At 37.6% G+C, this 26,175-nt stretch overlaps 3 protein-coding genes and 1 long non-coding RNA gene across 7 annotated transcripts in view; 2 read left to right on the forward strand and 2 right to left on the reverse strand.

Moving 5' to 3' along the window:
- Positions 1-25: 25 nt before the first annotated feature.
- On the reverse strand, positions 26-1,073 carry LOC128669169 (uncharacterized). The gene is made up of 2 exons (XM_053743745.2): positions 863-1,073; positions 26-536 (listed from the first exon to the last, which is right to left on the reverse strand). The coding sequence occupies exons 1-2, from the start codon at positions 1,025-1,027 to the stop codon at positions 303-305; spliced, it is 399 nt and encodes a 132-aa protein (XP_053599720.1). The 5' UTR covers positions 1,028-1,073; the 3' UTR covers positions 26-302.
- A 6,923-nt stretch (positions 1,074-7,996) lies between these two features.
- Positions 7,997-9,534, forward strand: LOC128669171 (uncharacterized). The gene is made up of 2 exons (XR_010369861.1): positions 7,997-8,340; positions 9,300-9,534. It is a non-coding gene; the product is annotated as an uncharacterized LOC128669171 (long non-coding RNA).
- A 6,031-nt stretch (positions 9,535-15,565) lies between these two features.
- Positions 15,566-25,799, forward strand: LOC128669168 (tetraspanin-9-like). Of its 2 annotated transcripts, XM_053743744.1 has the most exons (7): positions 15,566-15,730; positions 16,097-16,291; positions 16,663-16,839; positions 17,562-17,654; positions 17,795-17,914; positions 18,304-18,504; positions 25,684-25,799. In XM_053743744.1, the coding sequence occupies exons 1-6, from the start codon at positions 15,683-15,685 to the stop codon at positions 18,481-18,483; spliced, it is 813 nt and encodes a 270-aa protein (XP_053599719.1). In that variant the 5' UTR covers positions 15,566-15,682; the 3' UTR covers positions 18,484-18,504; positions 25,684-25,799. The 2 variants fall into 2 exon arrangements, with proteins under 2 accessions (XP_053599719.1, XP_053599717.1); XM_053743742.1 differs by lacking the exon at positions 25,684-25,799 and having other exon boundaries at positions 18,304-18,864.
- Positions 18,931-26,175, reverse strand: part of LOC128669165 (protein kinase C-binding protein NELL1-like) — a 46,530-nt gene continuing 39,285 nt past the window's right edge. Inside the window, exons 12-18 of one of the 3 annotated variants that reach the window (XM_053743738.2) lie at positions 25,676-25,954; positions 25,420-25,527; positions 24,988-25,133; positions 23,487-23,627; positions 23,140-23,277; positions 21,689-21,709; positions 18,931-20,654 (exon numbers count right to left, since the gene is read on the reverse strand). In XM_053743738.2, coding sequence (XP_053599713.1) covers positions 20,550-20,654; positions 21,689-21,709; positions 23,140-23,277; positions 23,487-23,627; positions 24,988-25,133; positions 25,420-25,527; positions 25,676-25,954 — 938 coding nt within the window. In that variant the 3' untranslated portion in view covers positions 18,931-20,549. Of the gene's footprint in view, positions 20,655-21,659; positions 21,710-23,139; positions 23,278-23,486; positions 23,628-24,987; positions 25,134-25,419; positions 25,528-25,675; positions 25,955-26,175 lie in introns of all 3 variants that reach the window. The other 2 variants (XM_053743737.1, XM_053743739.2) reach the window with 2 other exon arrangements.

Consider the following 26,175-nt stretch of genomic DNA (forward strand, 5'->3'; position numbering starts at 1 on the left):
TGGTTGGTAAGAAGAAAAGAGAACATATTGTTTTACGTGTTTATTTATTTATTGGTCTACTTCACATTAATTCATTATTACTTCCATACCACATGGTCAGTGTATCACGTACTTATCGGATAATGTTTCTGCAGTTAAGTAGTGAACTGACTTGACTGTATTTATGGTCCTATCTTCATTAAAACGAAAAGGATATGAGTGTGAACAAATAAAGACGAAGTTAGTTTGTTTGATTTGGATATTGATAATAGCTAGACTGAATAAGACACATTTCAATGCAATGGGTAACTATAACATACATTTTAAGGTCCAGGATTTGGATTGAGATTGGTCAAAACTTGTAAAGGTGGTTGATCGGGGTTGCAGTCAGGTCTGGCGTGGCCCATCGCTTGCACGGTATATTTTGACTCGCTGATGTCAAGCGGCCGGTACTTGATGGTGACCATCTGCTTGCGGTTGTTATACGTCACCTCGGGCGTCGAGAGGTAGTTCTTTACGGACACTTTCACGTATGATAATTCGTAACAATCCGAGACCTGAAAAAAAGTGGAAGTTCAGTTTTTCATACTTAAGCGTTGGATGTATCTTCCTGACCCTATACCGCTTAATCTTATCCCAGTTTATTTGGGGTAGATTGGTACAGCCCCCTGCATGTCAATCTCCACTATTCCCTATCTGATGATAACCGATGTTATTTTCTATTTAGCCATATTCTGCCAAATGCCATTCATCTCTTCTTCGGCCTTCCTTTCGTAATATCTTCATTTATAATTGACGTCCCATTGCTGGTGCAGATAGGTTATACCAAGGCGTTCATCATCACTACTTTTTATTGATAAGATGCATTCATTTCTGTACTTACATTGAGTGGAACGTGTTTTTCTTTCACCGTCCAGGGTATTGTGCCCTCTGTATTGACGAGCACCTTATCTTTGTATCCAAATTCCCAGGTTTTCAAAACATCACATTTCCCGACGATTACATCTGAAAGGAGTATAAAAAACCCGAATACTAAATATGCTTTCATTGTTGATAGTTCCTACTCAATATTGTGAAAATTATCAGTATAAATGAAACTATGAAAGTAATACATATATAGTCGTATGTAGTTATTTATACTTTTAGGGCTCCGTAAGCTCCTACTATATAATTGTTATACTTAAGCAGTTTTTACTGAAATCATCTGGCTCTTTATCTTATCTGATCTTTTCAAATTGCTTCACAACCATAGAAGTTGGGGCCCAGGTTCGTTTTCCTACTTCTTTTCCGCGACTTCGCAGTACTTACGGCATCCTTGGTTATAAGATAATTTGAGACCTATTCATCTTTGATGATATCAAGCTGACACTTCAGCCAGCCCATTTTGCCTCCACTGCCAGCCCTGACCGGGCCAGGCGGTATAAAATAATTTAAGATTAAAAAATCAAATGCCGTTGTAGAGTTCGTTAAGAACCCATCATGCACGAGCGGTACTCGCGCTTTGCTGATCGGGTGCTTGTTTCCGGCATTATTCATGAAATTGAATTCGATTACTTTCTTAATAAATTCCTTGAATTTATATGTCAAATTCAAACTCAGCAGAAAAGTAATTTCAGTGAATTGTGTTGCCAAACATTTGTCATGGATTTACGTATTTGTAAGGTATCCATGACAAATTAAAGTACAAGTTCATTAGGAAAGGAAAGTAACCGCATGCATATCAAAACAATCAACCTTGACTGGAACAAAATTTAATCTTGTCGCTGTATACATACTTGATACGGAACTTTTTACATTTTCTGTTCAATTACACAAAAATAATAAGTAGGTAGTGTAGGTACTTAATTAAAAGTACCTAAAATATAAACAAATAAGAAGGAAAATTAAGTAAAACTAGTCACTTACAAAACTTAAATAAGTTTTATTTTTGAAAATACTTTCTTCACTATATGTATTATATAAATTCATATTTGATACTTAAAATTGGAAAATTTTCGTAAAATCGTTTTCCTGTTTTTATCTAATTGGCGGCGCCCTCAACGAGTGATATTTATAATATCATATTCATACATTCCTCTAAACAAAATTGATACCTACTTATAATATGACAACGTTAGAACTACAACACGAACCTTGATCCTCCGTAATAGGTACCCTAGGGTGGTTCGCAGAGCGTTTCGACCGCTGCGGCTGCGCGGTCATTAAAATCCGTCAATTTTCTCATTCATATAATTGACAGTACCGAGTAATTAATGTTAAGTCATATAGTAAAACTCATTCTTGTATGTGTTAAAATTTAAAAAAATGTAATGACAGTGCGACCGCAGCGGTCGAAACGCTCGGCGAACCACCCCCTAGCGCCTAACACATATGTTCATGCTAAATACACGCATTGCACGCCTGCATGCATTTCATGCTCGTCATGTCTGAACAGTATCCTTTATTCGCAGTAGTTATTCCTAAGAAACAACTGACAGTTATCACTAACCATTTCTTCACTTCCTTCAGTCTCGACGGGTGACCGAGTTACTGATTACAAGAAGAAAAATATTTGGTCGTAAACTCACGACTGTTTCGCTACGGGCATTTGTTTATCTTGTCGTATTATATACGACTGTGGTGGCTAAAGGCCCGTGCAAACCGAATTCGTATGCAACACGATTGTATAAGTAGATTTTCGTCAATAACTTTTTGCTGGCCCCAAGGAGAAAGAACCACGGTGCGCAGCTAGTATAAATAAATATATAGGTATGTAAAATGCAATATTATTTTGATTTGCATATTTGTTCCATTTCGTGTCTGATTCAAAGGTTAAACCAAAACAAATAAACTATATTGTTTCCATTGTATATATATTGTATATAAAGCTTACTAGTCATTTTGGTTGCATCTGATAGTTTAGTCGTCAGCTATCATGAATACCTATGCAGTGCTCACAGTTTTCATAGCCTTGGCTAGTCTTCACCTTGGCAGTTGCGAGCCACAAGTCTTTGAATTTGGCGAAGATCTAATTATTAATAAAGTGCTTACAACAGTTAATGGACATATTAGAATTTTCCAGAAACACAAGGTCATACAACTTGATGTAAGTATACCATAGTTGATACGCCTCCCGCTTTCAGTGACTGCCGACTTGCATATTCGTTATAAAAACATTTTTTTAATTTATTTCATTGTAAAAAATTTGACCTGAAAGACTTAAGCCATAAATAAGGTTCTCAACTCAAGTCTAAGTTTGATTTTTGGGAAAATTGAGAACCAGATTTTTTTAAATGAGGGGAGTATACTTTGATCTGATATCATGTTAACTTCTGCGGTTTGTATTGTTTTGTACATTGTATTACTACTACTGTACCTACTTAAGTAGTTATTTATTTATTTTTCAGATTCCGCGCTGTCATGATGTGACCTATGTTAAAGTGACTGTGGACAACTTGTTATCTACACCTAAAGTAGACTTTGACAAAGAAACTAATCGTGTCAGCATCGCCTACAAATTATTGGAAAACGACATTTCGACATACGCCATCGTAGCCAAAGGTTACAGAAACATATTTTGCCCATAAGCTTTATTACCTGTCAATGTGGGCTTGAATAATTACATTAAAGATTTACCACCGAAATTGTTTATTTTTTCACTATATATGGTACACGTTTCGATCGATCAAATTTTAAATTATTACGGTTTACCAACATTACTTTGCATTCGCAATTAATTCCAAAATTTGACATAAAACAGTTTTCTTAAATGTAACAAATACTTACAGATAAACACATCATGCATACAAAAAATTTTAGAAGAAGACATTTGCATGAGTATATTATTAGTTATATCTGGAAGATTAAACAACTTGCTTTATTGCCACATAAGCAGTTTTCCTTATCTTACCCTGTACTGTGTAGGCAAGGCAATGTTAGACTCCGAAATAACTTTTTATTAAAATCTGTATATCATAATGTGTATTATGTTATAGACTAGGTGATAAATTAGAACATTATTTATAATATCCAGGCACCTTGAATATGGACATATGACTATGCTGTCCAATAGATGACGAGCATAATTAACCAAACGAGCGAAGCGAGCGAGGTCTACTAGTCGACTTGGGGAACAAATATTTTATTTGTATATACACACTAAGTTATCGCGTTTCATATACAATTTGTTTGTAACGCGATAACTTTCGAATCGTTGATCAGATTTTTATGAAATGTAAAAGGTATGTAGAATCTGTCAATATAATTTTTAAGTTGTAGGGCATCAAAAGCGGTTCAGTCGTTTTTGAAATATTCACAATTTTGTAAAAAAAATATTGTGTTCGCGTGGTTCAAGTTCGCGGCGAACAACTAGTTAAGAGACAGAAGTATGATAGTTAAAAGAATACAATACATTAAAAGTAAATTTTAAGTTAATCCAATCAGTGATAACACTTAGTAATTTACAAGTTACGTAATTAAGATTAGATCGGATCTCAAATACCTACCTAGAGTTACATGAGCTGTGTTATTGATTTGATACTGAATGCATTTTATTCATTGCATGTATAATTAATAATGAGTACCATAACAAATTTAAGACATTCGATTTAATTTCAAATTTCCCTTTAAAAACTGACTCAGTGCTTACTATTCTGCATTAATATTTGCGTTAATTGTTGGTTCGCCATCATGAAGACCTACACATTGACCTCTATCGTCGTGGTTTTAGCAATTCTTCACATTGGCAAATGTACTGTGCAGTATTTTGAATTCGGTGTAGACGCACCAGTAGATAAAGTGATAAAAACGATCGAGGGGAATATGGGACTACTGCAGAAAACTAAAATCATACCGCTCGATGTAAGTAATCATAAAATAGTATATTAATGTCTACTAGTTGACCGAGCGAGCAAAGCGAACGAGGTCTAACATTCTACTTGGGGAAAAAATACATTTTTTTGTATGTATATATGTATATATATACATATACCCCCCACGAACTTAAAAAATCTATTGGTATATATATATACATATATACATAACTTTCCGAGAATTTTTGTTGTTTATGTACCTATGTGTTACGGCTAAAAACCGAAGTGTCGCTAAAGTCTAAATTGGTAATAGAACTGGGTGTAGTAGTAACCGGTTTGCTTAGCTTCGGTTAGAGCTTGGTTTAGTCAAGAAACAAACTAGACCTATTTAACTTTTGTCAAGACCTCGGTCTAACCGGGATGATAATTATCAAATCTAGGTCTAGCCGTGGATAAATAGGTAAAACCTAGATCTAGCCGGACATATGCCAACAGGTCTCTGTTCTGGCTGCTCCTAGGTCTTGCCGGCTAAACCTATCTTGCCTGCTAAAGTATCTTCAAAAATGTTAAAATAGAAGTTATCTAAGTTTAATGAAAGTTAGCCTTTTTTTTTGTTTACCCAGGGGAATGCTTGTTACGCACTTAGCGCACTGCGCTGTGGTCGCGGAGGACAAACCCCCGCGATCCCACCTTTGGTCCCCTCAGGTTTCCACATCCAAAGGCTGGTGGCAGGTCACCAGCCAATGACAGTACTACCGAGGGGACTGTCCACCAGGCCCAGAGCACGCACCAAAGTCTCTGGGCCTTGGGTTTCTCTTGGTTCACCGGGGTGGCTGGTTGTGTCAGACCAGCCCCCCCGGTTACTAAGCCCCACCATCGCGACAAGATGGGAACCCGACGGGGGGAATGAAAGTTAGCCTAGGCTAACTTATATTAGTTCAGTGTAATTTAATTATTATTGTTTTTATTTGCAGATTCCTCCATGTTACATAGTGACTTACGTGAAAGTTATTGTGGACAACTGGTTTTCGACTCCCAAGGTCGATTTTGACTCTAAAACTAACACGGTCACCATTTCTTATACATTATTGGCGAATGACATTTCGCATTACACTATTATCGTCAAAGGTTATAAAGATCCGAATTGCTTCCTAAGCCGTTTGCGTCTGCACCCCTGAGGAACAGAAAATAAAAGAGTGTTACCATAAATTTTGTATTTTTTAAAAATATTTTCCCATTACTTAAATGACTAACATGGCTCGTTATACTATTTTGCACAAACTGATTTACCTTTACCGGCATCTATTTAAACTGTAGCCGTTAGAGGCGGTTACATCCAATACTACATGTTGGCCAAATCCTAAATAAATAATTATCTAAATCGACTATCCTATAAATTATGTAAGTACATAAATAAATGTGTTCCAAGCGTTTAGGTACCATTTGGGTAATATGAATTAAGGCTATATTCAGATAAATAGTTGGTTGATCATATGGAATAAAAAACAATTCACTTTATTCACATTTATTGAAAAAAAAAATTAAAGTTCACACTTAAAAAATCAAATTGTTGGGAAACAGACATTGAAAGTTTAAACTAAGCGTTAAAATAAACTTATTCATGTATCTAATTTATTATCTTGCACACACAACCTACAAGACTTAAAAAATAATAATTTTGTATTAACACTGGCATGACATGTATGACTATAACATAACTAATAATGAATCTTTTTAACCGACTTAAAAAAAAAGAGATTCTTAATTAACCGACCGTGAAAAAGAAAAAAGGAAAAGGTTCCCAGTTAGTCGCGTTGTTTTACCTATTTAAATGTTAGTACAAAAAATAGAAATAAAAATGTTAATTAGGATCCTAGAGTATAAGGGGTAGGTCTTTGAATTTTATACGTTTATACGTAAACTTAAAACGATTTGGATGTTTTTTTAGTGACTTTTGCAATCATTTTTAAATATCACAATTGGGCGTGAAAATTGATGATGTTCGCATAGATCGTCCACATGATTACAATACGTCTTTGTTCGATTTCTCGAGGGTGCACGAAAATAGTAATTAAGTACCTAGATCGTGTAGACAAAGAATCCATTTACTATTTGAGGATTCTAATAAAAAATAGAATGTACGTATTTATTATTAGGTGGTAGCAAAGATAAAAGAATAATATATGGTGGTAAGTTGTACGCCCTGTATTGGTCGTCGGCCTAGAACAATTTTCTGACTTTGGCGGCGCAGTGGTAAAGTTCTTGCCACTGAACCGAGAGGCAGTCTTCACCTTGGCAGTTGCGAGCCACAAGTCTTTGAATTTGGCGAAGACCTAATTATTAATAAAGTGCTTACAACAGTTAATGTACATATTAGAATTTTCTAGAAACACAAGGTCATACAACTTGATGTAAGTATACCATAGTTGATACGCCTCCCGCTTTCAGTGAAAGCGATTTTAGAAGCTTTTTAGAAGAAAATTTTAGAAGAAGACATTTGCAGAAGTATATTATTAGTTATATCTGGAAGATTAAACAACTTGCTTTATTGCCACATAAGCAGTTTTCCTTATCTTACCCTGTACTGTGTAGGCAAGGCAATGTTAGACTCCGAAATAACTTTTTATTAAAATCTGTATATCATAATGTGTATTATGTTATAGACTAGGTGATAAATTAGAACATTATTTATAATATCCAGGCACCTTGAATATGGACATATGACTATGCTGTCCAATAGATGACGAGCATAATTAACCAAACGAGCGAAGCGAGCGAGGTCTACTAGTCGACTTGGGGAACAAATATTTTATTTGTTATTTGTTACACACTAAGTTATCGCGTTACATATACAATTTGTTTGTAACGCGATAACTTTCGAATCGTTGATCAGATTTTTATGAAATGTAAAAGGTATGTAGAATCTGTCAATAGAATTTTTAAGTTGTAGGGCATCAAAAGCGGTTCAGTCGTTTTTGAAATATTCACAATTTTGTAAAAAAAATATTGTGTTCGCGTGGTTCAAGTTCGCGGCGAACAACTAGTTAAGAGACAGAAGTATGATAGTTAAAAGAATACAATACATTAAAAGTAAATTTTAAGTTAATCCAATCAGTGATAACACTTAGTAATTTACAAGTTACGTAATTAAGATTAGATCGGATCTCAAATACCTACCTAGAGTTCATGTAAATAAAATGCATTCAGTATCAAATCAATAACACAGCTCATGAGCTGTGTTATTGATTTGATACTGAATGCATTTTATTCATTGCATGTATAACTAATAATGAGTACCATAACAAATTTAAGACATTCGATTTAATTTCAAATTTCCCTTTAAAAACTGACTCAGTGCTTACTATTCTGCATTAATATTTGCGTTAATTGTTGGTTCGCCATCATGAAGACCTACACATTGACCTCTATCGTCGTGGTTTTAGCAATTCTTCACATTGGCAAATGTACTGTGCAGTATTTTGAATTCGGTGTAGACGCACCAGTAGATAGAGTGATAAAAACGATCGAGGGGAATATGGGACTGCAGAAAACTAAAATCATACCGCTCGATGTAAGTAATCACAAAATAGTGTATTAATGTCTACTAGTTGACCGAGCGAGCAAAGCGAACGAGGTCTAACATTCTACTTGGGGCAAAAATACATTTTTTTGTATGTATATATGTATATATATTCATATACCCACCACGAACTTAAAAAATCTATTGGTATATATATATACATATATACATAACTTTCCGAGATTTTTTTTGCATTTTAGATACTAGTTGTTCGTCGCGAACTTAGACCTCGCGAACACAATATTTTTTCATAAACGACTGAACCTATTTTGATGCCCCACGAACTTAAAAAATCTATTGGTATATATGTAAAAAAATACTCGGAAAGTTATGTGCTTAGTATGAACAAACAAACTAGACCTAATTAACTTTTGTCAAGACCTCGGTCTAAACGGGATGATAATTATCAAATCTAGGTCTAGCCGTGGATAAATAGGTAAAACCTAGATCTAGCCGGACATATGCCAACAGGTCTCTGTTCTGGCTGCTCCTAGGTCTTGCCGGCTAAACCTATCTTGCCTGCTAAAGTATCTTCAAAAATGTTAAAATAGAAGTTATCTAAGTTTAATGAAAGTTAGCCTTTTTTTTTGTTTACCCAGGGGAATGCTTGTTACGCACTTAGCGCACTGCGCTGTGGTCGCGGAGGACAAACCCCCGCGATCCCACCTTTGGTCCCCTCAGGTTTCCACATCCAAAGGCTGGTGGCAGGTCACCAGCCAATGGCAGTACTACCGAGGGGACTGTCCACCAGGCCCAGAGCACCCACCAAAGTCTCTGGGCCTTGGGTTCCTCTTGGTTCACCGGGGTGGCTGGTTGTGTCAGACCAGCCCCCCCGGTTACTAAGCCCCACCATCGCGACAAGATGGGAACCCGTCGGGGGGAATGAAAGTTAGCCTAGGCTAACTTATATTAGTTCAGTGTAATTTAATTATTATTGTTTTTATTTGCAGATTCCTCCATGTTACATAGTGACTTACGTGAAAGTTATTGTGGACAACTGGTTTTCGACTCCCAAGGTCGATTTTGACTCTAAAACTAACACGGTCACCATTTCTTATACATTATTGGCGAATGACATTTCGCATTACACCATTATCGTCAAAGGTTATAAAGATCCGAATTGCTTCCTAAGCCGTTTGCGTCTGCACCCCTGAGGAACAGAAAATAAAAGAGTGTTACCATAAATTTTGTATTTTTTTAAAATATTTTCCCATTACTTAAATGACTAACATGGCTCGTTATACTATTTTGCACAAACTGATTTACCTTTACCGGCATCTATTTGAACTGTAGCCGTTAGAGGCGGTTACATCCAATACTACATGTTGGCCAAATCCTAAATAAATAATTATCTAAATCGACTATCCTATAAATTATGTAAGTACATAAATAAATGTGTTCCAAGCGTTTAGGTACCATTTGGGTGATATGAGTTAAGGCTATATTCAGATAAATAGTTGGTTGATCATATGCAATAAAAAACAATTCACTTTATTCACATTTATTGGAAAAAAAAATTTAAAGTTCACACTTAAAAAATCAAATTGTTGGGAAACAGACATTGAAAGTTTAAACTAAGCGTTAAAATAAACTTATTCATGTATCTAATTTATTATCTTGCACACACAACCTACAAGACTTAAAAAATAATAATTTTGTATTAACACTGGCATGACATGTATGACTATAACATAACTAATAATGAATCTTTTTAACCGACTTAAAAAAAAGAGATTCTTAATTAACCGACCGTCAAAATGAAAAAAGGAAAAGGTTCCCAGTTAGTCGCGTTGTTTTACCTATTTAAATGTTAGTACAAAAAATAGAAATAAAAATGTTAATTAGAATCCTAGAGTATAAGGGGAATTGAATTTTATACGTTTATACGTAAACTTAAAACGATTTGGATGTTTTTTTAGTGACTTTTGCAATGTACGTACGTACGTACGAATGTACGTATTTTTTATTAGGTGGTAGCAAAGATAAAAGAATAATATATGGTGGTAGGTTGTAGGCCCTGTATTGGTCGTCGGCCTAGAACAATTGTCTGACCTTGGCGGCGCAGTGGTAAAGTTCTTGCCACTGAACCGAGAGGTCCTGGGTTCGATCTCCGGTCGGGTCATCATGAAAAATGATATTTTTCTGATTGATCCGGGTCTTGGATGTTTATCTACATATGTATTTATAATAAAATATAGTATCGTTGATTTAGTATCTCATAACACAAGTTTCGAACTTACTTTGGGGCTAGCTCAATCTGTGTGATTTGTCCTAATATATTTATTTATTTATTAATTTTACACTAATAAAATAAAATACTGCGGTATTGTAATTTTCTGAATAGCCAGTAACAATTAAAAAAAGAAATCTTAGCATGAGACGGCCATTATTAATTAAAATTTGTTTGAAAGGGAAGAAAAGACGAAATATTGGGATGCGTGGAAGAAATTAGGGGATGCTCTCGCCAAAAGTGCCGTATATTTTTTATTTGCTATTTACGTCCCACTGTACTGTATCTAACTAAATATGTACCCCGTATGGGAACTGATTCCTATCATAACTTATGTAAGTATACTAAGTAGTTACATGTTGGAAAGGGTTTAACTATTTTCAAATTAGTCCAGCCCCACGGTCACCAGTATAAGGTCTGATCCTGGTCCTGAAGAAATTGAGGGGACTCAGCTCCATTCGAAACTATTTTTGTAGTGAATTTACATCTGAAATGCACAATTTGCAAAAGATTCCCTAACCATACTAGATCGCTTGGATTTTCGAATATAACAGAATAAAAGGTGTCCCAGACAGTAAATTTATTGTAAAAATAACTGATATGCCGGATTTTAAGCATTTTTTCAGACACGAACATTTGGCCGACATTGAATATGACAGTACTTAGAAGTTTTTCCGTTCTGAACAGTGAAAAGGCTAAAATAAAAACCTTTTCAAAAAAAATCAACCGAAATCAATTTTTCTAATAGAACTTGTGACTTAACAGGTTTAATTCAAAAGAAAAATGTATGTGTAGGTGCCTTTATTGGTAATCGGACCATGCAAATGAGTTATAACGAGGCATGTTTTTAATTTGATGCTAAATGTTTATTATTTCGTTCCATAACCGTAACAAATTGAAACATTAAATTGTATTTAGAATTTCCCTTTAAAACTAACTTCGAGCGGAGTCTTCCACATAACTCGCAGTAACAGTTGCTTGGCTCGCCAACATGAAGACCTCCACGTTGACCACTTTCCTCGTAGTCTTGGCTACTCTCCATCTCGGGAGCTGCACAGTGCAGTATTTTGAATTCGGTGAAGACACAGGTTACGACAAAGTGATAGTAACTGTCGATGGAAGTATGGGACTATTGGAGAAAACTAAAATCATACAACTCGATGTAAGTAAATAATTGAAAAATATTAATTACCTACCAAAGAACTACTTACTTATTCTGAATCTACATTGTACTATACTCGTATTATAAAATAGCAAAAGAAAAAATTACGGACAGCTATTAAGTACACTATTAAGGACAGCTAAAAATGTTCTTATACAATCTGATTCTATATGACGATTTATGAATCTATAAATAACACGATTCTCTAAGGATTAGCATGCCTATCTAACTTTTTTCAACTAAATTTCTTTAATTATTTTCGTGTGACTTGTAATTTTTCATTTTAACTTTTAGTTTATAAATTAGTTACTCTTCGTAAATAATTTAAAGATTATCCGTATAGTGTAGATTAAATATGATTGTCTTAATTTGCAGATTCCTTACTGCTACAAAGTGACTTATGTGAAAGTGACCGTGTCCAACTGGTTCTCGACTCCCAAGGTTGATTTTGACTTTAACACTAATCAGGTTACAATCTCCTATATGTTGTTGGCAAATGACCTTTCGCGCTACACCATTATCGCCAAAGGTTACAGAGATCCCAATTGTCTACGTATGCACCCATGAGGTAACTACTATAAGTATCTACCGAAAATAAAGAGTGCTACATACTAACATTTTTGTTTTTGTTTTCCTACAGGATGGCCAAATAACAGGTATACACTTTAGTTTTGTAATTTTACTCCATGAAATATAAAATAAGTATAAACAAGTATTCCTTGTTAAATATAGTATTTAGGGCCGGCAGTTAAAGATGGAAAACAATGTCAGACAAATGTTCACCTACAGCAGCATCGCAGGTGCAAAGCTTTTTCATCGCGTTTTTCATCACATTTTTACATATTTCATGCGTTATCTCAATTATCTCAGTGACTGTGTCTCGAATATTTTGTTTTAATTGCTGAAGGTTCATTGGCCTGTTAGCATAGGCACGCCCCTTTAGATAGCCCCATAGAAAAGTCAGGAGCTGTTAAATGAAGCGATCTTGGGGGCTAATCATAAATCCACCGTTTCTCGAAATTAATCGACCGGGAAACATTATTTTCAATGTTTCTACTGAAGTAAATGTTTTCTAATTAAAACACGTTGTTCCATCGTAAAACGCTCCATAATAAATTTGCCGTATCTACACATTCGTAATTTAAATTCAACAACTGTCATATTTACCACCAAAACAAAATGGCGGCAAAATAAAATTGTATACCTCCAAGTTGGCCACCCTGTATATATTAATCCCATATTTGATTGTTTTTTGACACGCACCATGAAAGAATATGGGTCACAAAAACGTACTGAACACTAGATCAGATCGCAAGTAATTAAAAGCATTACGTATGATTAAATTAATATGGTCACTTATCGGCAATCACTGATTGACTGCGGAACAGTTAATCATTATGAAGGTTCAATTCAGTAAAAATACGTTTTGCCACGGGCGGACCTGCGGGCAACATCTAGTAAAATATAAAACCGGTTTTCATGACATTAAAAAAGATAAATTGATATCAATAATGAAACTTGATGTCTTGTTTGTTACTTAATGTTAGTAATAAATACATGTGATCCGAAGGCTCCAGGTCCGAACTTGGAGCCAGATGGGGCGTTTTAATCACCGGACCACCACGTCTTCATTGATTGTATATTCGTATGGGGTTTTGGCGGTATGAATAAGCACACACTAATCAGATTTTTGCCTATCACTCGAGCATAACTGATTAAGCATACTGATTACAGCATTGTCATTTTTCTACACAAGTCTATAACCCAAAAGTATCATAAAAAACACAGATTGAAGTTTCAAGAGAAGCGTATATTTTTTTTATAGTAGGCATTGTAATCAGTGTGTCACCCGAACCAAACACAGATGTATTATATGTTTACTTCGTAATTGCCCGATACAGCGATTTATTTTAATTTTGCGAAGGGAAAAATCAGGTAACAACACTTTTGTTCCGAAAAATGACAAACGGACGCGTCGTACGAATCTGAATTTTAATTTTGTATGAATCTTACAATAATTAAGTAAACCTGATTTGCCCGAATTAGGGACAAAGCTAACATATACCAACAAAAAATTACATGCCATTACGTCTGTTAGTTACAGAAATATACCGCCAGACATCGAAAATTTCGTTCCTGAAGAAATACCCAGTTACTTAATTTTAATTAAGAATAATTTCGAATAATTAATAAAGCGATGTCGTTTAAGTTTGTGTGAAATAAAGTTGCAACAGGCATGTTATTGATTTCGTTTTGATTTGATCAACGATCTTGGATTTTATATTTAATACATTGGTTTCATTGTGTATATAATTTATTATAACAACCGTAATAAATTCATAACGTATTGTACCTATATCTAAATTTCTCTTTAAAAAGGGAGTCTGCGTTTGCCCTTCTACAGTTTTTCTCTTTCTTGGTCTTCATGATGGCGAGCCAAGCTATGATCTTTTGATCATAGCTTGGCTCGCCATCACCAATCACAAGACCTGCACATTGATTACCATCGTCATAGCCTTGGCTATTCTTCATGTTGGGAGCTGTACTATGCAGTATTTTGAATTCGGTGTTGACTACCCTTACAATCAAGTGCTCTCGACTGTTGAGGGGCATATTGCACTATTTCAGAAAACTAAGACCGTAACACTTCACGACGTAAGTAAATAATATAGCATATTTACATAGTCTTAGGAACGTCTACCGACAACTCGCTTATACAAAAAAAGAAAACGCTTTTCTACCCCCAAATAAATAAAAATTGCCCGATAAAGCAACTCATCAATCTTCCAGATGGTTTAAGCAGACCACCAGCCACATGGCTAAGCAACATAATAAGAGATAAAGAGGGTCCTCATCAACCTCTCAATCCTCAGACAAAATGTACGAATAGATCCGACCCCAAATAACCTGGGAGAAGGGGTGCACGAGGAATCTTCTTTCCACATTCGTCTTTATTTGGTTCCAAATTGCATCTTTAATTTCATTCGATTGAAATTTATTTTAAAAATACATCGTAATATTTATATTATTTATTTATGTTATTACCTTTATTTGCAGATCCCTTACTGCTACAAAGTGACTTATGTGAAAGTGGGTGTATCCAACTGGTTCTCGGACCCGAAGGTCGACTTCGACTTTTCCACTAACACTGCCAACATTTCATACCGATTATTGGCGAATGCCATTTCGCGCTACACCATCCTTGCCAAGGGTTATAGAGATCCTAATTGCCTTATGAGTTGATTATGAGTTACCGAAAATAAAGGGCTGCTACATACATAAATTGTGTTTATTTTGTAATATCTTCCCACATTTTAGCGGTACTCGATGATTTATTATATTTGTTATACTCATGCTTAAGGTGCGGAAGCGGTGGTGGTGTAATGGTTAAGACACCCGACTGTGGATCGAAAGGTATTAGGTTCGAATCCTACTCGTGCCACATGAGTTTGTATACCAATCTGACTCATATATAGTAGTTTACATCGACCACCACTTGCTTGCGGTGACTTGTGTGTGAAATGGAGAAGGCAATGGCAAACCACTCCATTAATAATGCCAAGAAAGTTTTTGTGTGTGTTCATTCCACATAATGACCACGACCCTCAGCCATGAGGTATTCCTCATGGGATTGTGATGGTAAATAATCTAGATCTATGTAGCGAACAATGATCTAGATAAGTTTATTTCTTATTGTTGATCTACGAGACAATATTAATAAATTCCATGGGAGCGAAAAAAAACGACTTTTGAAAAAAACTACAACGAAAAAAGGTTATGCATCTTTTCTTTTTGATTTTATTTTTTATTTTAGAAAATGACTTATAATACATCATTCCAATTGATCTAGTCTCCTTGACGTGAAAATATTAATAAAAAATTTAACCAAAATTAGGTATTTGTAGTTTTATCTAAATGTTACTAACTCAACTTCTTCTAAAATGAGGAGTGGTTCATTAGTATTGTTTATTTGTGCTGGTTTGCTACTGGTAAGTTCATTAGACAATATGTGATTCACAAGTAAATATACTTGTTAGTACGATATGGCCCGTCCATCATCCGTAAGTGGTCCACTGCGTAATATACGGTATATTCCCGCTTGCCGCTGTGATTAACATGTAAAATACTCATACAAGATCTTCAAAATCAAAGCATGCATTCAAAAATTAGGCCTTTACACACTTTTTCACTTCATATTAATACTACTTTTATAAATATACTTATATTTTTCTCGCAAAGCTCCAAACTTACTTTCGGAACGACCACTGCTGAGCAAGAAATGCCGAAAGAAATATTTCATCAGTATTGAATCTTAATACACACATATCCTAATACATTGGCTCCTGTGTCCTCAGAGCGGAGGCTCCGTGCTGTGTTTCTCGACGCTATGGAGCATCCTGCGCATGTCGTACTACTTCTGGAGCACGGAGCTGGGTGTGGAGCTGAGCGGCAGCGCACTGTTCGTGACGGGCGCGCTGCTGTGTCTGCCTGCCAGCTGGCTGGCGACGCTAGTGCCGCAGCATAGCAAGTCTCTCACGCTTATGTGTACAGTATGTGATGGTTGATGCTCTATGGAACATTTTGCGCAATACTACAGATGATATAATTTATATAAGCTGTGCTCTAGTTAAGTCTATTTCAAAATTTGTGGCATGAAACCATCTAGATTAAACAGGCATGGAATGTCTATAGAAATATCTTTGGAAAAAGCATTGTTGTTATGGGATGTTAAAAACAATGTTTGTCATTTCTTACCACTTAATTTAAATCTATTACTAGATTTCTATTACCTCTCTAGAGGAGCTGTTTATTACTTAAATTAGTACGTTCTCAGCTTGTTCAGTGATCTAGTCGGTTTGCATTCTACTAACTCATGTATGAATGAAATGAACTCGTTTTTAAATTATTACATGGTTTGCAGTTGATGGTGCTATCGAGCGTGAGCCTGATGCTGCTGTCGTCGGGGCTGACAGCAATGACGGGGCTTTCGCGAACGCTGCGCGAGCCGGATGTTCTCAACGCGAGCATGCTGCGCTCCATGGCCTACGATTCTTTAGACCCATCTGTTCGCAGCTCCTTCGCGGCGATGCAACTTGAGGTTGTTAATTTATCAACTAGATACAGTGCCCTCTTCATTTGTGCGCTTTCCCGCATGGGCCACCCGCGTGAGCGGGTAAGATTACCCCTTTTGCCCGGCCAGGCGGAAGCGGCACCATTTGTTCTGTACATAGTTTTGGCCTATGTACCTTACGGGTTCGACAGAGTCAATAAGCGACGGTCACGTTTAGCAGGATAGTGAGCAGTTGTAAACGTAAACCGATCAAGTGCGAGTTGAACTTGTACACCAAGGGTTCTGTAAACTTATCTCTTATGTGCGTACATACCGAACTTTTGAAGATTCAGCTGTTTACTTCCAGCGGCCGCCTGCCTACTTCAACCCTCTTTGGTAATGCTATTGTCGTCTATCAGCTGTCTAAGCTATTTCTCCCTTGAATGATGTGGTGATAGAATACCACCCCGTGGTATTCTAGGGTGGAACTGAAGTTATATAAATTTAATTCCATTCCGTTCCAATTATCAGATAGAATAGAATAGAAATAAGTTTATTCAAAAAACTACACCCACACACACATAATAACAAAAAAAGAAAATAAAGATTAAAAAAAAAATAAAAAAACAAAAAACAAAACGTGGGTAAGTATAAAAAGTGATTATGGGTGTGTGTGCTGCAGTAATTTAACAGGCCACAACTCAGTGATGTTATTACTCTAGGAGCAATACACTGATTTACAGGTAAAGTTTTGTTTTTGATGTCCACAGCTCAAGTGCTGTGGCGTGATGTCATACACGGACTGGTACGAGTACCGTCGCTCCTTGCCACCCTCGTGTTGCGGTAAAATGACATATGGCAAGGTGAGGCTTTATTTGCGATGTAGAAATGTGAGCGGTGCATTCCAAATTAATCTACCAATTTTACGGCATATAATAATAACTAATATTACATTATAATCAGTCTATATCATGACTCAATTTGACATGACTGTCTCTAACAGCATCCTGACAGCTGCACCACCCCCGTCTACCCCATGGGCTGCCTCCGCCCCGCCCTCGCCGAGCTCCGTCGCCACGTGAGGTCAACAACCACGTTTGCTGCCGCACTCATCGTTGTCATGGTAAACTTATTTATTTATCATGTAAAAATGTAAAACTTATGTAACAAACTGTTATTTTTCCAAATTTCGTTGAATGTTAGAAAATAAAAGGTCATCATTATTGTCACGTTGGGATTCATATAGAGTTTAGAATGAGCAGCCAGTATTTTTGACGTAGAGCCCGTGCTTAGAAAAATTTAGCGTTTTATTTCTTTTCAAAAAAATCGCAACTAGCTGCGGCATTCTTGTCTGTTAACATGTAGATTGTTAAATCTGAAAATAATGAGTGGAATAATCAAAGGCGTCAATACTTCATACCGGCCAAAGACAGATTTCCGTCTTTTGTCCATTCTACTTGACGACTTGAACTGTGAAAGTCACACAATAAGCTTAATTTTTCACTTTGATAGGGAACGACGCTGTTCACGACTGCCTACCTGCTGGTGACCAACGTTGTGGAACGTCGCGAAGCTACCATTAAGCCGCAGACTGTACGCATCGCCTGCATCTCCCCGCACGGCACACCCCCGCTCGTGTCCGTCACGTCCCCCACTCTACTCCCCAACCCCGTCCCAAACAATCATTTGTAATATGTACACACCATTGACGCGGTAAGTATTATATATTAAACGTCCGTTATGAAGTCCTTTTTTACAGTTAGAAACCATACCAGACTATTTTATTTTGCAGTGTTTATTAATTTATTATAACTTTGTTAAATTTTGTTAAATTGTAGCGTTTATAAACTACGAGGGCCGTCCACTGCCATAGCGCAGAGGAGAGATTGATAACCGATAAAATTCCATTATTCAATTTGGAATCGAATTTTGTTATTGAGAATTTTAGATTGGTGGTTACAACCTATCCGTTATTCTTACCACTTTGGTGGTGATCGGCTCCATGTTATATTAATTTTATAATTTACTTGTAATAATTCTTGTTTCTTCCGAATATTAAAAGTAATAATAGTCCATGGCGTAAAATCTTTTACAAAATGTATCTTTATGCTTGGAAGGGGAAATGAAATTAAGTTTCTGGATATCTTTTTTAATCTTAATTTTTTGAACACAATACAACATGCAAGCATCAACATGTTTTATGAAAATTAAGAAACAATCATATCTTTTCTATATTTGGTACCTATTTTTGGTTATTTTTAAATTATACAAGAAAACGATTTCTATATATAAAGACAAACAAAAACTATAAATATATTATGAAAAAAATTCGTACAACAGGGCACGAGGCGGGGCGACGGCGGCGCGCGCGCTCTACGCTATTCATTTACAGGACTATTTGCTATTATTAAAATATTACGTAATAATATAATTGAAGAAGCCGTCGCCGCGCCCCGCCCACGGCGGCGCATGCGTCTATCGCGCTCTGCGCACATAAGTAATCTTCGCCAAGTTTATTTGTGCATCTGAACAGAGCCTTAACAAGTCCATCATTATATGCATTTCATCAATATTTGTTTGTAATAATTTTATTGTACGATAAATAAGATTCTAATATAATATGAGGAAATGGTCTAAAAAATATAGTACTTATCTGGTTCTCGTTAACATATTTCTCACACTTCTATCCGAAGTCGTAAAAATGACATAAATTAATTGACATAATTAATTTGACGACAATCATTGGTATTGTCGAAGAAAAGCCTACAAGAAAGGTAATTTTGATACTTGGGCAATTGAATTTAGAACCAGAAGTGTTATCAAGATTTAGCTACAGTTGCTATAAGAGAAGAATACTTCTACCTAGATGCACAGTCCCTGGCTATGTTCAGAGGCTGATCCGCAGCAAGGAATGTCACAAACTTTGCCGCGCACGCCTGTTAACTCCACGGTGCACTCGCAGTCTCCTCATGTTTACATAATATTATAATCACAACAATAGCTAAATAGTTACCGTTAAGAATCTAGTAAGTATAATAAATTGAAGCGACATATCGTTAAATTTAGAATTGGAAGAGTACAAAGTATAGGAGCTGCGAACGCGGCGTGGCGTTACGCGGGGCGTGCGTCTGCGCTCCGCACGACACGAGCCCAACCATACATTCACGCGCCGCACACAAACACATCGTAAATTGACACTATACAACTCTCACTATGATATGCTCGTGTCGGATCGGAGCCAAAATGGTGTCTTGATTTCACGAGACATTAATGTGCGTCTTATTAATAGGAACTCTATGAGGGTCGACTATAATAACCGTAATAACATTACTGAATAAAAGTTTCGCCTATAAGTATTGATACTGCGAGCTAAGAATTTAGTTCATACCGATCGAGATTATCGAGAAAATGAGGTTTATGTTGCAAACTGAGGCTGCTTAAGTTCGTAGAACAAATGCCGCGCGAAATCAAAAACACGAATTGAAAAGGCGCCGGGCGTTGGAACCGCCGACCGCGGCGCTCGCGCGTCCGGCGGCGCGTCGCCGAGCTACCTACCTATGCGTTAATACTATATATTGCTATAACGAAATACGAATCGAGTTCCCCGCGACCCCTCCCGTATATATCACAAGGCGGAGCGCGAGCGGGCGCGGGTCTCCGCTCGCTAAGTTAAGGCCGTCGAGTGGGTCGCGCGCCCGCCTCAATTGGTTAACATTAGATCTATCTAGAATAAATAGGTGTGTGGTCGCGGTGTGGGCTCAGGGCGGCTCTAGCGCCGCGCGCCGCGATGCTTGCGATGCGCCGCGCGGCCCCGCCCCCACCACAGCGCCAGCAGCGCCAGCGCCGTCGCCGTGCCGCGCGCTCTGCCGCACCAACCACACTCTTAGTACACCCGCATTGTACGACAATAACCATCTTATCCATAAAAGTCAAAGTATAGTTTAAGCTGCTAAAACAATGTTTTGTCACTATCGTACTTTATAATATTTCATTAACAGAACGAGACAAAACATACTTCAGCTTAAAGTATGCTTTAACTTTTATTATGAATAAGAGGGTAAGTCGCGAGGTGCCCGCAGCCCTCGTTTTATTATTAAACTATCGGTCATGATGTTGTCGACGTACATTGCCTTATCATACGTTAACTTTGTATCAGAGTATAAGGAAAAATCAGCAATGTACTTCGATTCGCCACGTTTATCTATATAGAATAATCCTATATGGATGGCCACGATAGGTAAATTTGTTTATTATGTGGAACTACTACATAGTGTTTATACCTCTATAGAACAGGACCGAGGGCAACTCCTAATTGAAGTAATTAATTATTTAAACTTTTTCTATTATACACAATAGTATAGTATAAAAATAAGTAGGTAAGTATATAATATTCACATTAGGAAAAATCAAGTGTAGAGACTTGACTATTAAAATAGCTTTTACATATTTGTTACTATATATACTAAACGGAACTACACTAACGTGAATTCGTGACATGTTTATGAAGTGATAGAGAAAATACGATTAGATAATAAAGGATCTTTGTGAATAAAATATAACGACAAGTGTATTAATAGTTCTATGACTTAACCATGTAAAAATATCATGCCTGCTCAGGACTAAAATTATGACCATGCTTAATAAATGGATAAAATGATAACACATGCAACAGAAAATGATGTTGTTCTTCGTTACGCCGGAATTAGATAAAGTTGCACTTGCAACAAATTCAACAAGATTGAGAATTGATTTAGCAACAAATCAATTCTGATTCTTATTACTGAGCGATGCAAAGATTGAAGCATAAAATTAAACACAGTGTTAATAGAGCAAATGTATGAATGAATAAGAAGAGTGGGGATGGTTACCGATGCACACAACACGCGAGATTGCTCACCAAAGTAGCACACTGCCCGCCCTGCAACAAGCGAAACGTGGCGTCACACCCACACTCTCAGGCTCCATGGCGCTCCAAGCGAGGGACAAGTCACAATGGTTTAGCTATTCTGAATTTGACTATGGACACTTGGTCGTGGACACAACCAACAAACCTTTTTAGTAAACCTCTGAGTAATCTATACTATAAATTAATATTATAAATGCGAAAGTCTGTCACGTTTTCACGGCTAAACAACATGGCCGATTTGGATGAAATTTGAAATCGATATAGTTAATGATCTGGGGTCAAGCATGGTTACCACCGGCTGAGCTGCGGAAAACACCAACTAAACAATAAAACAAAAGTTATTAACAGATAATTGTTTTAATTTTGAGAAGTATGTGTGCAGCAAATTTGCTGAGCTGAGATCATGTAACTTTAATAATTCCCTCGACAAATCCCAGCATTTGGCAAATAAACTAGGTTAAAATATGCAAATAACGTCTACCACTGTGACTTGGCAATATGGAAGCACGAACTGGAGTTAGCATTAAGAAGATAGGTCATGATCACAATAGCAATAAATATTTCGAGCAGAAAGTTCTTTGAAGCAAACCAAATGTTAGTAGCATTAAATGTTGAGCTGTTTTAAAGCGTTACGCAAAAGATTGCCTTTGACACAAGATCTCACGTCGAAATTAAAGGACTTTGATCTGAATTAAAATGAATAATTTATATCACGCAATTATCAATCGGATGTATGGAAATATTTAATATTTATTATATTCATCTTGGCACACAGCACAGTGTGTCCAACCGTCAAGATTAATTTTGATAAAATGATTCTTGGGGTAGGGTTATCCGCTCTTTTACTCTATACCTACATAACTTACACAAGTGAGAAGCACAACGTGCTATTTCGAGGAGAGTGAGATAGTTGTGTGTTAAATGATGGTTATCCAAAACGTTCAACAATCGTTCGATAGTTGAACCGATCAGTCCTTCATATTCATGGTCGCATCATTACGAGTGGATAAGGAAATTATGCTGCGCATTAGGTACCGGGTGTGCTGTTGCTCCATCTACGGTGTCATCTGACACAGCCTGGCTACTGTCGAATTAAATGTCCTTTAAATTATCTTGCTGTGCCTAAGAATAAATTAAATGTACCCTAAATATATCTCGTTAAAAACGTACCTATTTGTGGCCGGGCGGTAACGCGACACGCTATAGCTCGCACGCGTGTAGATACTGGGAAAGTAGACCGTTTGCACAAGTAGACTGATCGGGAAAACGTTCCGGAGGGTTTTCTGGTAGTAGCTTAGACTGCACCAAAATATAAACCAAATAGATGCAAGCTTCGAGCCTTGCGTAATATTCCCGAGTTAAACGCTGTGTAATGGTGTGACCACGAGGCATCAGGTGGATGAGAGGTCTGAAGGAGGTGGAAGCGTGCTGATGGCTAGTACCTGGCAGGCCCGGCAGTGCGGCGGCTCGCAGCCCGCGAGCTGCCTGCCCCCCGCCCCCGCCCCCGACCCGCCGCCGCCCGCGCAGCACCCCCCGCCTGGCTCGTAGCACTCTGGCTCCCAGCAGTCCACCTCGCCTAACTGTGAAAAAGAAGATAAAACTGAAAAAAAAAATTTAACTACATATATGAAATTGAGAAAAAAGAAATCAAGGGTTTGGTTTACAGGTGCACTAACTCTTGATGGGAATTCGATTTTAGAAATAATACCAGAAGGCACTTTCTGTGAAATGTGAAAGGAGAAAGGACCTCTTAGGCTACTAATAAACTTTAAAAACATAATGAACTGACGAGACATTCGCAGAGTTGGCACTGGTAGAGCCAGCGCTCGCCGCTGCGGAAGCTGACGTGCTGCATTTCCTGGTGCCGGCAGTGGTAGCGCGCCTCGCAGTGCGGACAGCACGCCGCCGGCGCCGGCTCCTCACTCACCGACTGAAATATATTAACTTTTTATTACATTCTTCTTCTTGACCTTTTCCCCCCACTTATGTGGGGTCGACACAGAATGTCAACTTCTTCCATATAGTCTTCGTTTCTGTCTCTTGCCATTTTACTAACACTTCCCTATTCATACTTTCATTGACGCATTCCATCTCTCCTTATGGACTCACTTTTTACGTTATACCCGTCCTTAATGCAACAATATTTTTAACATTATTATTAATCCTTAAAACTCTGCTTGTCTAAATCGAACAATGCAGGTAGTGGTTATTTCCATTCATAATTTCGGTATAAAATTTGAGGTGTTTATAAATATCAATTTTTAGACGCACAGTGTTAACATTTGTCACTTGTTTTCTACCAGTTATCATAATATCAGAACATGATCGATCCGCCCCGAAGGACTATGGTCCGTTCACAGCCAGATTAAGTAACGTCCTTTAAAATGGATCTAACCAACAGAAATCGTTAAGATTGTTAGATCTTATAAGAGAAGTCTACAAACTTCAATAACGATTTGCGGTAACTTTCTTGAATACTAATCTGTGATAAAAATAAATAAATAAGAATGTACTAGAACGAATTGATAGTTATACGCCTTCTATTGTTTCAATAACAAAATATCAAACACACGTATGGAAAATCACGTGGAGACCTATGATTCCAAGTTCTAAGGTTGGAACTTTGACTACAAATATCGATATGCTTGACCTAATAATTCAGTTTACATTTTTCATTTATAAACAACATAAGTATTTTATTTATATTTAACTTTACCTCCTTTTGTGTAATGTTTAGTGTCCCCAAAGGCTGGGTAAAATGATCCCAGAATTGGAGGACCGATCACCCGTCTGGCAAAGCTTACGTTGTCCCCGACCAGGAAGTCCGTTAAAGCGTTATATGTTAATTCATTATATTCAGAGACGGCGGAAGGCGAGGACGGTGTGCACCAAATATATTTACAACATATGGTCACGGTATGGAGTGGTGGATCACAAGTGGTGATCAAGCCATGGTAGTCATAAAAAAGATCTTCAAAGTCGTATTCCTCATGACTGAAAGTCGTGGTCTTAACGTGGAATTAAAAACACACAACGACTTTCTTGACACTAATAATGGGGTAGTTTGATATTGCCTTTTCAATTTCACACACAAATTGATAATCAGCCAAAGTTCGATTTTTCCTCATTTCCATCCTTCCCCGGAAGTAAGTGATGGTCGTAGAACTACTATAAATGAGTTAGACTGATATGTAAACTCATTTGGATTCGAACCTGGGACCTTTCGGTTCACAGGCGTCTTAACCATTACACCACTACCGCATCAAAAAAGGACAGATGAAATGTGTTACCGTGTGCGTGCGGTTGTCTGGCGGGTCGCAGTCGCAACGCGCGCGGTCGCAGGAGGCGACACCGGCTCGGCACGCGCAGCGCCGGCAGCCGCCCGCCTCCGCCCAGCGCGCGCCGTCCGACATCACCTTGCCTTGCCACGAACAACCTGACCATAACAAATAACGTCCCTTCAATGGTACGTTAAATGTAGTAATGAAATGCTCGTGGTTCAACCGGCCGGACCACGGGTCGAGACGGAAAATGATGTTGATGAGTGATTCCTATAAATTATGGTTGTTGGCAATGTTCTACAATAATATTATGTACTATGTAAAGGATGTGTGTATATTTCTGCTTTCTGCATAGCCACATTAGAATTTGGCTTTCTAGTCCAATTAATTGCAAATGTACAACTAAGTATATTTACTTAGTATTATTCCAAAGGTACTAACTGAGTTCGCAAGGCTGTGTTTCGCATTCACATTGGAAGCCGCCGTCGATGTTGATACAGCGAGCGCTCGGGTGGCACGTGTGGAAGCCTTCCGCACATTCGTCCACATCTGCAATGTAAAACTTTGGATTATCATTTGAACCTTGGTGGCCAGGCTATATAAAAAAGTTTTTTGGATTACAGCGTACCTACGTCTAGAAATCATTTAAGCATTTTATAATTTTCTTGCTTTATTCTAGTCAATTAATCATATTCACCTTCGCAGTGATCTTGGTGCGGGTCCCTCCTATAGCCATCTCCGCACACACAGTAGTAAGAGCCGGGCGTGTTGACGCAGAGCGCGCGCGGCACGCACGGCGCATGCGCGGCGGGGTGTGCGGGCGGCGCGAGCGGGGAGTCGTGTGACGTCACGGGGGGAGCGAGAGCGCACTCGTCGACGTCTCGCTCGCACCGCGCGCCTGTGAACCCGCGCGGACACTCACAGCGCTCGGGCGCCGCGCACGAGCCGCCATTCAAGCAGTCGCCCGTGCAGATCGCTGGAATCAAATTAGTTCTCTGTCAAAGTCCCAATACATATATTCAGAAATTAGACGTTACCAAGGCTCTTTTCCAAGTCCATTTTTAATTAGGTACATACTGTGAGATGTAACAAATCCGAAATGAGCAGCTTTTATGGGCTGAAAAAAACGATCAAAATCGTAAATCACAATTTTCTTCAAAATGTAAGCCTCATAGTTGATCTTGTCTTTTTTATTTT

The sequence above is a fragment of the Plodia interpunctella genome, chromosome 4 (genome assembly GCF_027563975.2).
Source record: "Plodia interpunctella isolate USDA-ARS_2022_Savannah chromosome 4, ilPloInte3.2, whole genome shotgun sequence".
Lineage (NCBI taxonomy): Eukaryota > Metazoa > Arthropoda > Insecta > Lepidoptera > Pyralidae > Plodia > Plodia interpunctella.

What these genes read in the sequence shown, in the direction of transcription:
- LOC128669169 (XM_053743745.2), bottom strand. Translation starts at nt 1,027, where the DNA reads ATGAAAGCATATTTAGTATTCGGGTTTTTTATACTCCTTTCAGATGTA. An exon ending in AAAAACACGTTCCACTCAAT is followed by an intron (nt 537 to 862) that starts GTAAGTACAGAA and finishes ACTTTTTTTCAG; the next exon opens with GTCTCGGATTGTTACGAATT.
- LOC128669168 (XM_053743744.1), top strand. Translation starts at nt 15,683, where the DNA reads ATGAGGAGTGGTTCATTAGTATTGTTTATTTGTGCTGGTTTGCTACTG. An exon ending in TCGCGGCGATGCAACTTGAG is followed by an intron (nt 16,840 to 17,561) that starts GTTGTTAATTTA and finishes TGATGTCCACAG; the next exon opens with CTCAAGTGCTGTGGCGTGAT. An exon ending in GTAAAATGACATATGGCAAG is followed by an intron (nt 17,655 to 17,794) that starts GTGAGGCTTTAT and finishes TGTCTCTAACAG; the next exon opens with CATCCTGACAGCTGCACCAC.